Below are 14,909 nucleotides of genomic sequence, written 5' to 3'. Positions count from 1 at the left end.
CCTCTTAGCACAGGTAGGTTGGGCCTGTTGCATTGTCCACTCTTCAAGCCCAATGGGCTCTTGTATGAGAGGGCGTGTTGAGATATATAGTCACACATTGGTTGTATGTGCAACTAATGTGGCCTTTATAAGGCCTTGGGCACTCTCACCCTTTGAGCTAGCTTTTGAGGTGGTGTATCCCAAGGTTCTTTACACTTTTATTATCTGAATAAATAAATAAAAAAGATAATACAGCTTGAAGAGTTATGATTCTGCATGTAAAATAGTATAGGAAAATACCTCCACCACATGATATCCACAATGCCTAGCTGCTACATGGGCAAGTGTTGTCTTTCCAAGCCCTGGTGGTCCACAGAGAAGAAGGATCTGTAATCATTATAAAGATTCAGTCACCAATGGGATTCAATACTTATTATTAGACAACAGGGTTGATGAAACATTTATATAAATCAAATGGCTGAATCACACGCCATGTATGGACAAATCGATGACAAAAGTGTTAACTGCACGATCAGAAGGATAAGACTACTAATAATAATTTGTTGTGTTACTAAAAATGTTTTAAATATTAACGATATCAACATAAAATTAGAAAGTCCTGGAAGAGCTCAAATTGCCTCAAAAATTAAAAAGATTTTTTTTTATAATCTCATAAAAAAAAATGTAAGATGGGAATCTGGTCTACTTGGACCTGGAGCGCTTCACTATTAAAAAAATTCTAGAAGGAAAGAGAGGAAGCTGCAATAAGTGACAATTAATGCTCAATGTGTTAGAATGTGATTTGTAGGGAAAATAAGTATGTTTCTCCAAGAACTATTAAATGATCAGAAAGCACAATTAAAAAATGTTCAGGTGGAAGCTGAAGGAAAAAAGTTGTTTCTAATGTATCAAAAATCATCAACAGTTTTTTTATGTTTCAACCATAACATGTTTATGATAAGAACCGGATCAAATAACAGTAAAACAGAGACAAAAAACAGTGTTTTTGCCCAGAAAAGGATCTGGATTTTCTATATATTTGAACAAGAAAGGAAATTACATAATTTAAATACATTAACAGTAAAATACTCAAAGCAGAAAAGCTAAATTTTAGTACATTCGAGAGGTACTGACTCTCCCAATTCCAAGTCCAATATTTCCCAAGCTGCCTTTACACTACATATTTCCCCTCTTATACTTAGCCTAACCTCCTAGAATATTCTAAAGTTAGTTATGCCACCTCATTGGTAGAACATAACTCCCTACATGAGTATATTCCTATCAGTTTACCTTTGGAGAAAAAAGCATACCGTTTTGCAAAGTAATCTCTCAAAAATAAAATGAAGTAATACCTTCATTATTATGCACCCAACCATTGTATATGTGCTTGAATGTGTGTGTGTGGTGGTGTATGTGAGGCTCTGGCTGAGTACAAGTATAGTTAAAGTGTTGTATACACAAGCAGCCCATATACTAATCATAACCCAAAAACTAATACATGTTCTTACAACACTGCGGGCCCCAGCTGGAGAATAATGTAAAATTGCTTATTATGCCCAACTTCTCACAAATCTGACAAAACTGACACAAATCTACCAATTTTGTTACTATTGCATATTGCTTCCCAAAAAATGATAAGTGCATATATAGTACGTAAGAGTAACTATTTCACTCATTAACCAGACAATTCTCAAAATGAAAATGCAATCAGGCAATTCTTATACATACCTTCTCTTCTGGTGGACCAGTATTCCTTGACTTCATATTCCATGTATCCTGAACACTCTTTGAATTACCACTCTCATCCATACTTTTCGAATTTATATACCTCCCACTACTCCATTTGGGTCCTCTGTTTATCCTTGGAAACTTTGAATAAAAAGGCTTCTGATTTTGGGCAATAGAAGAATGTCGTTTCAAAGCAGAAAAAACATCATCTGATGTCCTTCGAATTTCAGATCCAAACACAACAGAATCCCATTGTTTCAACCACAAGAGTACCTGCTCTAGACGACAATCAATTCGATTAATGGCAATGAAAGCCAAGCCACGAAAGCCAAATAATAATGTCTTTCAACTATAGTAATTTTGATCAATGATTGCCGTAGCATTTTAGCTATGGCAAATATGTACCTCACGATTTGTCTGTTCATCACTAAGAAGCTCAGTAAATGATTTCGGAGCATATTTATCTACCCAAAGTTGCCCATTAACCAATCGTGTTTCGGGAACATCTACAACACTTTGGCATTCAGAACTAGCTTCCAAGGCCTTCAGCATCACAAGAAGAATAAGCATTAAGAAACAACACAAGTCATGTCTGATAACCAATTTTAGATGTTTCCAAGTAATAAACAACCATAATGCAAAAATGTTGAAATTTTAATTCAAGCTTTAGGCACTTGAAGTTCAAAATAGACAGTTTTAAGTCCAAACCTTAGCCAAAGCCTCTTGCTCCAATTTTTCAAATAGAATACTAATCGGTTCTAAACTAAGATCTGCAAGCAAATAAAAATCCAAGTCATCCAACATCTTGACATTTTAAAATGTAGTATACTAATCGGTATTAACTATTAAATGAAGAAGCTTATCAAAATTAACTGAAACATAACATCAACGTCATTTTATACTAAATTAGTCAGAATCAGCAATGATGAACTCATATAAAAGCAAGAACAGTTTAAGATAAATAATATATATAATAATAAGAAATAAGAAATAAATAAAACAATCATATTTCTAGGCTAAATGAAGTTGGAATGCTAATTAGCTTGGGGCATGTGAAATGTTACCAGCAGAATATCCTTTACAATCGAGCTTCCTTACACGCTCCTCTCCTTGGAACCGATTCAGCTTGACATAAACCCTATCACCACTGGGCGCGGTGACCGGCATACACTCCCCGTCAATCTTCGACGCGTACCTTGACAACATCGTTTCCTTCACAGACCTCACTTCTTCCACCGGAGGAGGAGGAGGAGGCGAGTAACGTAGCCAGTCCTCATCAGCGGCGGAGGAATCCTCAACCCTAACCCTAAACCTTTTCTCCTCATCGGGAGAATCCAAATCCGAATCCGAACTCGAACGCGAACGCTTGAGACCGTTGGTTTCGGGTTCCAAAGGAAACGCGAGATCTGGAGGTTGTTCGGGTTGGGGTTCAGTTTGATCGACGTCTGGGTGGTAATCGTCTTGGTCTTGATCTAGATCTTGGTGTTCATCTTGTTCGTGGAGATGAGAATCTGATTCCAGTAATTCAAGCTCTTCGGGGAGGGGGATGTCCATGTCTATGTCCAAGTCCATATCCACTGCAGGTGTATGATGGTACGGTGTTACAGCGATTTCAAATATGTGTGGCGAGGTGAGGCTTTACAGCTGGAAATAGCGGTAACTGGATTGCTTTTGGCGGGAAATTAATCAAATGATAAAAGATTTATTTTTGGTAAATAATTACGAGATTTTTTTTAACATCAAACAAAATTATAATAACAATAATATATTTAGCAACATAATTTCCAAAAAAAAAATAAAAAATAAGTGTTCAGATTTGTACCTATAACCTACAAAGCACGGACTCGTGTTTTTTGAGAAAAAATGTGTGTCGGACACGAACACGTTCGGACACGTGGTCAACTTTTTGGGACACGTTGACTTTAGGAACACGCATATTTGACCGTATCCGACACGTAGTCAACATATTTGGACACGTTTTGGGACACGTTTTGCATTTTTTTTGTAAAAAATAAATAAAATTACAATTAAAAAAAATAAAAAATATTTAATAAAAATAAAAAATGAACCCTATCCTCTGATAATCATCTCGCGCTGGAGAGTGAGTGGAGGCTGCTGGTCGCCTGGTCCTTCTCTTCTTTTGTCGTCGGTCGTCGCCGGTCGTCGTCTCCGGTCGTTGGTCGTCGGTCGTCGTCTCCATCCAGTCGTTGGTCGTCGTCTCCAGTAAGTCTCCATTTCTAGGATGTGAAATTGGTTTATGAGTTGTTGCTTTCAAATGTTTTGTACCTTTTCTTTTTTCTTTTTTTTCTTTTTGGTAAATGTTGTTTAGTGTTAATTTATTGCATAACACACAACAAATTCGTGTGGAGAATGGAACTAGTTGTTCTGTAATTATTAATCTGATGTTATATTTTGGGACAAGAAATATGTACTCGAAGCATAGAAAATATTTTGGGACAAATTCGTAGTCTCCATGTACTCGAAGCAATATGTACTCTATTATTGCTGCTACTGTAAGCTGTTACTGCATTCGGTCAAATTCTTATGCATCATATCTGAAAGGATTTAAGCATTACTGTGTTGTGTGAGTCTCTCTCTCTCCTTTATATCATCCTTATCCCTGAGATTTTGTATTGATTGCTTTGGTGGGTTTATTTATTTTTCTCTGCAACAAAATGGGTTATTTCCCTATTGGTTTCTGATTTGTTCTGTTGTTCTCACCGCCAAGCTTACTCTTCCTTTTCCAACACGGTTTATATATATATTTTATATATCTCTCTTCTCTTTTTTTTCTTTTTTAAATTTTCTATATCATCTTGGGATTTGTCTTGAAGCTCTCAATTTTTCTTGTGTTCACATGTGTATTTTGCTTCTGTGAAGCTTTTCCATATTGCTCTCAATTTTTCTATTTTTCTACACTTTAGACTCTTGGGATGTTCTATTTTTTTTTAATATTTATGTTATGAAATTTAAATATTTGATTGGTTATATGACTTATTATGTACTCTTATATGTATTAAATATAAATTATATTATATATATTAAATATTTTATTTAATATCAAAATGTGTCCCAACGTGTTAGAATTTAGCAATTTTTAGAATTAACGTGTCGGCATGTCGTGTCGTGTTGTGTCTCGTGTCCGTGTCCGTGCATCATTGCCTATAACACACCTCTAAGGATTATTAGAAGCCCAGATGACTAAAGAAAAAAACAACCCCTCACAAGATGTAACCCAATAACATATATAATTCGTAAGAAATTTGTAAATCCAAGTAGTCCCCACTTTGATGAATGTTGAAATAACACAGATATGTTTCGAGCCGAGTCTTAACTTGATAATATACCGTGAGGTATCACGGAATTAGGTATAGACTATAGACTATGAGCACCCTCACCAATGGGCTAACCAGAATACAATTCAATAAAACTGTTATACAAAGACGGTAGGATGATTCCACAAGCAGGATATGCCGCATACCATAAACCAGGGACATTTACTGGGAGTCTAGTGGATTTGAGTCCCGACGCTTCCCTCTAGTAGAACAATTTATTTTTTTCTTTTTTTTTCTCAAACAATTCTGCTATCTCAGCGGAACTGATTGAGTTTGAAATCCCCTTCCAAAGAGTTTCGCCCCTCCCTTGGGGAACTTTTTTTTTTTAAGCAAGTTCCACCTGCCTCCCCTTGGCAACTTTGACGGTGTGCCATGTAGCACAATCTCAATCATCCAAGTCTCTTTCTCTACTTTATAAATAACCCCTCATCCAAAAAAAAATATTTAGCCGGAGGAGGGATATTAAAATTATAACAGCCTATTGTACACCAGTACTATTAACATTGATTATGATATTAAGCGCATTTACAATCACAACAATTCATTTATAAAAATGTGAGTAATTTTTTTTCTTTTTATTACGCGAGCATTTAAAATAATAATAAGGCGTAATAAATAAAATATGTAACCGTAACTGAAAACTAATTGCGGAATAATAATATAACATGCCTAGATATCATATAACACTTCTCTCCAGTCACTAAGGGGGCGTTTGGTTGAGGAGAAATTTTTTGAATACTAGGAAAATGTAATTGATAGGGAAATGGTTGAAAAGTGAGTTTGGTAGGAAAATGTAAAAAAAGTTGTTTGGTTGGAAAAAAAATTACCGGACAAATTAGGTAAGATTTATAAAGTCTATGTTTGGTTTGAGGTAAAATTTTAATAGGGAAATGAGGTAAGATTACCAAATTAACCCCTTTTTAATTTTTGAATGTTTACATCTTTCTTCCAAATTCACTCTCCTCCAAATTATAAGAAGGTATTTTTTTCATGCTTTTATTTCCCATTTCTCCATTTAGCCATACATCTCTCAATACCATCTCCAAAGTGGCATTTTGGCATAGTGCATTATATCACTTTTTCCAAACAATTCTAAAAGTCTATGCAAGTTGGTTTGCTACCAATATTCTTAAAAAACTTGAAGCAAACATGGATCACACAAAATCCTAATATGTAGTGCCTAGGCATCCTCTAAGAAAACTTGAACCAAACACCTCCTAAGGGGTTCCCATAAACCCATTTAGCCAAAATCTCACTTTTACGTTTTCTACCTATCCGAACGTGGTTCACTATACTGGACTTTGCAGAAAATTCGCATGTCGCGAACCTCTCATCTTTTAGTATGTTATTCTAAACTTAATTATCTTTCTAACAAAATATTACACGAGTCATGAAGTTCTCGTTTGCTTCGGTTATCACCGTTTGAAGTTGGACAAGTAAATCTGCCAGCCAACCTCAAATAGGGCTCCAAACAGCCTGCACTCTCTCAACGATTCTGGAAATTCCAATCAACCAATTTCTCTCAAATTTTTATACAGTAAACTAGACACCTTAAGCTTCAATTTGACATATTATGCACCTAATTTGACCAAGAAACGAAGCGGGAATAATTTTTCCAAAAACTTCCAGTGACAGCCCCAAGTGCGGGGGAGTTTTGAGCAGTCTGTGTTCACTGGCTTCTACAGGGCAGCATGCTATCCTATGGTTCTCAAATTTTGACACAAGGTAGTTGACATCTCAAACTTCAAAATGGTGTATGGCATGTCCCTATTGGACTTTTGTGGTGGGAGATATGTTCTCCCAAAGTTCACTGAAAATCTGTCAATTTATAGAAATTTTGCCAGAGTCTCCTTCGTTTTTCCAACATATCCCACTTTTAAAAGTGTGTTATCTATCCTCAAATGGTACCTAATAAACATGGGTGGCACTAAGTACCAGCAATGCCTTGGTGCTCTTACAACCCTTCCCAATTTATATCAAAAGCTTACTTTACACCTCATCGATTACATTATCAATTCTTAAACCATTTCAATCACATTAGTTCCTTTGCATGCATTCATTTGACATAAAACATAAATCATATCCTATAATAGGCCTATTGCCCTTTCATCATATACATGCTTCAATATTACACAAAGTCTCAATATTACAAATTACAATTTACATTCCTCCAATTAGACATAATACAAATAAATCTCCAAATGAAAACATGGTAAAACATAAGCTAAACTTAAACAAAATATGACATGAATATCAATGATAAAATGCATAATTCTAACTCCACGTGCAGTGTTTATGCCCTAAGTCTATTCGAGGCCATATGACCACAAAATGCAAAATACACCTTACGTCCATAAGCTCATCCTACGAGCCTTTTGCCCGCTGCTCCAACGCCACTGTCACTACTTGAAATAAAGTCCCCAGAACAGGTTGAGATATACGAATATATCTCAGTAACCCAGAAGTTCTAGAGATTACTCCGCTCAATGGCTCACGCATATGCATACCAATAATATACTACAACATTCAAAAACGGGATAAAGCTAGGGATTTAGTGAAATAGGGAAGCATAGGGAATAAAATACGATGAAGCTTGAATGGTCAATGCCAAAGCCACACAACATCCAGCCTATTGGCCTCGACATATAGCCTACAGGTTCCAATCCAAGGAAGTGTTCCCAGAACATCAACCAAGGCACCCTCCATCCATACACACCCGAGACTTCCTAGTGTGCTCCTCTACGGATGACACACCACGACCCCAGGACAACTGAAACTCCCTCATGGAGACCTATCCAGTAGAAGTCCGTAACGCCCGAAGGCAACAGTCTATTGGTAAGAAACACAGTACATCCTATGTACCACTATACATATAAATATGCATGATCATGTTATACTATACTATCAACATACACCTCCAATCACTACCTACAAGAGGCATGGTGGAGCACACACGGGGATTAAACCCCAGTACCAAGGGATTACCTGATTAATCTCCTTCTAGCTTGATAGCTCCAATTAAATACTTTCCCGAGCTTGGTACCACTAGAAATGCCTACACATAAGACATTTCCATTTCAATTTAAACCAACCAACAACATATACATGCTCATTAAATATCCATGCATATAATTATGACAACTTACCAAAATCCCTTTGGTCAAGGACCAAAGGCAACCCACCAAGCTCAAAGCTCCAAGTTCACTTCCGTGGGAGGCAACCTACAATGATCGCACAAGGATCATCAACACAAGGTGCAATCATCAAGATTACAAAGCACCAACATCCCACCTCCCCACATGCATAGGTTCGGCCATTTAGGCCTAATTTATCAAACAATTTTCTTAATTATTTTTCATAGTTCCCATGGTTTCTTAGTCTTACCCTAACACTAATTCAAGTCCTCAAATTAATTAAAACCATCCAAGCCCTAATTTTCTTAATTTTCCCTAATTGGTTCGAATGCACACTCTCACACACTCCAAGCATTTTTTCTTCAATTTCCAATGCATCAACTCAACACACAACTCATTTAAACACCATTTTTAATCACACAACATCCATTAAACATTTTTTGCATCATCACACCCAATATACCTGATATGCCTCTAGCATAGATATGAATTTAAGGCAAAAATGAGAAAGAATCTTGATCAATCATGAATAAAAGGGTTATAATTGCTATTAAATTGATAAATTCCAATCAGATATCTTGTCACTGATTTTCTTATATTTTTGTAGGAAAACAGACAAGAAAGAAGCCCAACTGAGTAGCTCAAGGAATCACAAGATCTGATCACCGCGCTACTAGCGCGGATCTGGCGCTGTTAGCGCCAGCAGTACGTTTTGACACAAATCCATCACGCTACTAGCGTGGCACTGACGCTATCAACGCCAGTAACTTTTGCCAACCGCGCTATCAGCGCGGGATTCACACTAGTAGCGCGGGAGGCACGTGATATTTTTTAAGCTTATCTCAGATTGTATCAGAGGAGATTGGACTCAAGATATATGATGAAGATTTGATCAAGATTTCTAGACAAGGGCACAAAGTCTATAAATAGAGACTCAGACCCCATAAGAAACCATCTTTGGCTAGAGAGAATTGTGAGAACAGAGAATTGAGAGAATTCTTGAAGACTCACGCTGCAGATCAGGATTCCGACGAAGTTGAAGATCGAATACTATTGATCCTTCATCTTCTTCTTCTTTTCTTTTGCTTTCATGAACATTTTTTATTATTTTAATTTGTTTACGTTAGACATGAATATGTCTGGCTAATTTCTTTTTGTAGTTGGGATCACGGACCCAATGTTAATCCTTTATATTTCTATATTGTTTTTATAAATTAATTAGTTTAGTTAGTTTTATTCTGCCTGTGTTAATTCTTCCACATCCTTGATAGAATTGATCGCTCTATTATAGGGTTTTGAGGGTTATAGCTCACAATAGATATATTGGGGTTTTAATCTGGACAAGGGTAGAATAACAATCCATGCATGACCTAGACATATGCTTACATAGATTGCAAACTTTTAATTCGTGAGGCACAAGTTAATTATGCCACAACTGAGAAATAAATGATAGCTGTAGTTTATGCATTAGATAAATTTAGACCTTATCAAGGATTCAAGACAAAGAACTGCAAGATGAACCTGAAATTGAGATCAAAGAATCCTTCCCTGGTGAACAAGTGATGGCAGTTCGCTTTGGACCATGGTTCGCGGAAATTGAGAATTACAAAGTTGTAGGATCACTTCCTGAAACCTCACATGGCAACAGAAAAAGAAGTTCTTGCATGATGCAAGGAGGAGGTACCACTGGGATAACCCATTCTTATATTTTCAATGTGCCGATGGGATTATTCGCAGGTGTGTAGCTGAATTCAAAATTCCAAAGATTCTTTGGCATTGCTATGCGTCACATTATGGAGGGCACTTTGGTGGGAACAGAACAGCACAGAAAGTCCTGCAAAGTGGATTCTACTGGCCCACAATATTCAAAGACTCAAAAGAGTTCGTAGAGAAGTGCGATAGATGTCAGAGGACGGGAAACATCTCCCAAAGAGACGAGATGCCACTGAATTGTATTCTGGAATTGGAAGTCTTCGATGTATGGGGAATTGACTTCATGTGACCGTTTCCTATGTCATATTCCAACCAATACATCCTGGTTGTTGTGGACTTGTTGCGGATCTAGCAAGTGTACTAGTCGTACAAGTAATAAAATGATGAGTAAAGATCGTTCCCACGAGGATTTGTGTCAAGCACTGACTAACCATATGTACTTGAGTTGAATCAAACAAAAGTTCATAGATTGCATAGATTTCTTGTCACCAGAAACTACACTGAATTGAATTAAAACTTGATAAATAAATAAAATGTAAATTATAATGTAAACAAGTAGTCAGATGTCATTTTCCCTCAAACATGAATTTATAGATGAACCAATTTCCATTATGAATTATCTACTATGTGATGTTGATCAACCTTTTTCTTATCATCTCAAGATGTAATCCCTTACTACCCTGATAGACACATTGATCAGAAACCTCAATCCCTTGGTGATTCCTTTCTTAATACATGCATTAATTACTAAGGTCTTAAGATCACATCAGAATCCTAGCATCAATCCCTTGACTACTAGAACACCGATGATGAAGTTGTCAAAAATAGAGAAACAATGTAAATATGTTTGTTCTACACTATTCCTCAACATGAAGAATTAATCAAGACAACTTCATACAATCATATAATAGATAAACAAAACATCTAATTAACCATTCATAAATTCAAACTTGAGTTCCATTGAATCAGACTACAAAGGACTCTACTCAGACATAATACAAATAATAACAAGAGAAGAAGAAGAAAGATCAAACTCCATTGTCATGATAGTTGAGTCTTCAATCTTCAAGTACAATTACATGAAAGTATACTAACTATTACAATACTAAGTCCTAAGAATTTGGAAAGTCAGAGAAAATGAGGAGTCAGATCAGATCTATGAAAGACCTGATCTGATCTCCCTTCTCCTAGTGTGATGGGAAAAGTCAGAATGAGATATGATAGAATTGGATTGTGTGTCAGAGTATGAAGGCCCCTTGTCCTTTTATAGTTTACAAATTACAACTGAAAACTGACTTGGGCGCTAAAACGTTCACTTATGGGCGTTTTAGCGTCCAACTTTGACGGATGCCCAACTGCTTTCAACTGTCTTGGGCGCTAAAATGTTCTATTTGGGCGTTTTAGCGCTCACGACCAGAACCTTTTTGCACATCCGAGCGCTAAAACGTTTGACTTGGCCGTTTTAGCGCTCCGCACCAGCACTTTTTGGCTTCATTTTGCAGCAGGGCGCTAAAACTCTTGACTTTGGGCGTTTTAGCGCCCAACACTTAGAATTTTCCCATTCTTCAGAATCTTCTTCCTTCTCTCTTTTGCTTCTTTGAGCTTCAATTCCCTACAAGAACAGTAAATTTTCAATACAACTTCCAGAACTTGTATTTAGGAATTTATAAGACATTGACCTCTTTTTCATCCATTTAATCACACAAATTTATACTAATTCATGCTCAAAAACCTGATGAACTAAGGGTTCATCAAGACTACATGTCGAAGTGGGTGGAAGCAGTGGCTCTACCTACGAATGATGCCAAGGTGGTTGTGTCCTTTCTGCGGAAGAACATCTTCACCCGATTCGGAGTTCCAAGAGCCATCATCAGTGATGGAGGAACCCACTTCTGCAACAAGCAATTCGAGAGTCTTCTCACGAAGTATGGAGTCACGCACAAAGTGGCTACACCATATCATCCTCAGACGAGCGGACAAGTGGAGATATCCAATAGAGAGCTGAAGCGGATCCTGGAGAAAACTGTGAAAAACTCTAGGAAAGACTGGGCAAGGAGGCTTGGCGATGCTGTCTGGGCATACAGAACAGCCTTCAAGACTCCCATAGGTATGTCACCATTCCAACTGGTGTAGGGTAATTTCTGTCATCTCCCTGTTGAACTAGAACATAACACTATCTGGGCAACTAAATTTTTGAACTTTGAACCAACTAAAGCTAATGAAAAAAGATTGTTGCAATTACATGTGTTGGATGAGTTCAGGTTAGCTGCTTATGAGAATGCCAGGATATACAAGGAGAAGAAAAAGAGGTGGCATGACAAGAAGATAGCTCCAAAGGAGTTTGAGCCGGGACAACAGGTATTATTGTACAATTCTCGACTGAGATTGTTTCTAGGTAAACTCAAATCCCGTTGGTCAGGTCCTTTTATGGTTAAAAAGGTATACCCTTATGGCACAGTAGAAATTTCACCTATAGACACTGATAATCCTTACAAAGTTAATGGTTGTAGGTTGAAGCTGTACTATGGAGGGCAGGTGAATAGGGACAAGGTTTCTGTCCCTTTGGCTTCACCTGAGCCTTAGACTGTTCATGTCAGGCTCATGACGTTAAACAAGCGCTAATTGGGAGGAAACCCAATAGTCATTTTTCAGTTTTATTCATTTTATTTTTATTAGGTTAGTTTTAAATTTTAAGTCAAATAAATGGTGAAAAACGAAGACAGAAGGAGGAAGCTTAAGTTTGATACCTGCGCTATCAGCGCCAACTTGGCACTAGTAGCGCCACAAAATGAAAAAGAGACAATAGGTCCGCGCTGGGAGCGCGAAACTGGCGCTATCAGCGCCAGAACCTTCACAATTTCCAATCCTCGCTAACAGCGCCATAAATTTAAAATTTAACAGTAAGTTCGCGCTTTCAGCGCCAGGATGGCGCTGACAGCGCGAAAAGTTCACGAAATAGTCACGCTAACAGCTCGAGATCTACGCTTCCAACGCCAGTGAGCCTAAAAGTTCCAGTAGCTCCGCGTTGTCATCGCCAATCTCAATTTCAGATTTTTAAAAATAGAACCCTAATTTCCCCCTTCACTTACCTTTCTCTCTCTCTCTCTCTCTCTCTCTCTCTCTCTCTCTCTCTCTCTATCACCCTGACCCGTCGCGCCCCCTTCTTCCCTACACCACCAAAGCACCATAACCATCGTGCCTCAAAACCTTTCTCTCTGTTTCTCTCTCTCGTTCTACCGGTCACCACTTCAAACCACCGAGCCTCCATCGTTCCAAGCCATCAAGCCATCTCCTGTAACATCCCGTTGTACACCGGTATTGTTAACATTAATTATGATATTAAGCGCAGTTACAATCACAACAATTCATTTATAAAAATGCGAGTAAACTTTTTCCGTTTATTACGCGCGCATTTAAAACAATAAAAAGCGTAATAATTAAAAGCTGTGACCGTAACTGTAAAATCTTTGCGAAATACTTATTTAGACTACTTTTATAACTTATTTTACTTACCACAAGTCACTAAGGAGTTCACATAAACCCACTTAGCTAATTTGTCACTTTTACGTTTTCTACCTATCAGAACATGGTTTGGTCATTAATTTTCTGCGGATAAACCGCATTCTACAAACCTCCCATATTTTGATATGTTATTCTACACTAAATTACCTTTCTAGGAAGCTATCACACGAGTTATTTAGAGCTCGTTTTCCCCAGATGTCGCCGTTTGAAGTTGGACAAGCAAAACTGCCAACCAACCCCAAAATAGCTCCAAACATCCCTCACTCAACGAATTACTGCAGAAAATTCACTCAACCAATTGCACTCAAATTTCTATACAACAAACTAGACACCTCAATCTTGAATTTGGCGTATGGCACGTCCCAATCAAATCTTGGTGGAGGGAGATATGCTCTCCCGAAGTTCGCCTAAATTATGTTAATTTCTAGAAAATTCGCCAGAGTTTCCTTTGGTTTCACAACAATCCCCAAATTTGCAAAGTGATCTAAGACCTCAAATTGTACCTAATAATCATAGGGTGGCACACACAAGGACCAGCAATGCCTTGGGGCTCTTACAACCCTTCACAATTTATATCAAATTACTCAATTCATACCATATTGCTTACTTTATTACACTTAACACATTTCAATCACCAATGTCCATTTGCATGCATTTTCTAATCATACACATGATCATAATCCTATAATAGGCCTATTGCCCTTTCATCATATTACATGCTTCATATTACATCAAGTATTCATGTACAAATACAACTTCCAAATGAAATACTACACTTTACAACTCCAAATCTTTAATTACAACATGATGGATAAACCTCAAAATGACATATACAACTAGACTTAGGCAAAATGACATGAACAAATATGACACTGAACCTCATCCTAAATACATATGCAATGTTCATGCCCTAAGTCTAGCCTAGGCCCAATGGCCACCAAAATACAAAATGTATAATACTCCATCTAGTCATCCTGCGGGCTTCTTGCCCGCCACTCTGGCACCACTGCTACCTCCTGAAATAAAGCCCCCAAGACGGGGTGAGATATACGAATATATCTCAGTAACCTAGAGGTTCCGGAGTATACTCCGCCCAATGGTTCACTTCGATGCATATAAATAACATAAAATAACATCTTGAAAACGGGATAAAACAAGAGATTTAGAGAAACCGGGGAACATAGGGATACAAAATACGACGAAGCTGGAATGGTCAGTGCCAATACCACGCAACGTCCTGCCTAATGGCTCCGCATATAAGCCTACGGGTCTCAACCAAGGCGTGTTCCTAGAACATCCAACCGAGGCACCCTCCATCCATATACACCCGAGACTTCCTAGTGTGCTCCTATCCGGATCACACACCACGACCCTAGGTCAACTGGAACTCCCTCTCGGAGACCTATCCAGTGGAAGCCTGTAACGCCCGAAGGAAAACTGTCTACTGGCCAGAGACTCGGTACATCCTATGTACCAACATACATACTAAATACATGAT

At 37.7% G+C, this 14,909-nt stretch overlaps 1 protein-coding gene across 1 annotated transcript in view; it reads right to left on the bottom strand.

Moving 5' to 3' along the window:
• Window positions 1-3,279, bottom strand: part of LOC133306562 (uncharacterized) — a 43,143-nt gene extending 39,864 nt beyond the window's left edge. Inside the window, exons 1-5 of the mRNA XM_061506891.1 lie at window positions 2,772-3,279; window positions 2,416-2,477; window positions 2,113-2,250; window positions 1,708-1,980; window positions 280-366 (exon numbers count right to left, since the gene is read on the bottom strand). Coding sequence (XP_061362875.1) covers window positions 280-366; window positions 1,708-1,980; window positions 2,113-2,250; window positions 2,416-2,477; window positions 2,772-3,279 — 1,068 coding nt within the window. The remainder of the gene's footprint in view (window positions 1-279; window positions 367-1,707; window positions 1,981-2,112; window positions 2,251-2,415; window positions 2,478-2,771) is intronic.
• Between the last annotated feature and the right edge of the window lie 11,630 nt (window positions 3,280-14,909).

The sequence above is a fragment of the Gastrolobium bilobum genome, unplaced genomic scaffold (genome assembly GCF_033153095.1).
Source record: "Gastrolobium bilobum isolate Gb01-03AN ecotype WA unplaced genomic scaffold, APGP_CSIRO_Gbil_v1 utg2226, whole genome shotgun sequence".
Lineage (NCBI taxonomy): Eukaryota > Viridiplantae > Streptophyta > Magnoliopsida > Fabales > Fabaceae > Gastrolobium > Gastrolobium bilobum.
This window is presented reverse-complemented; position numbering and strand designations above follow the sequence as displayed.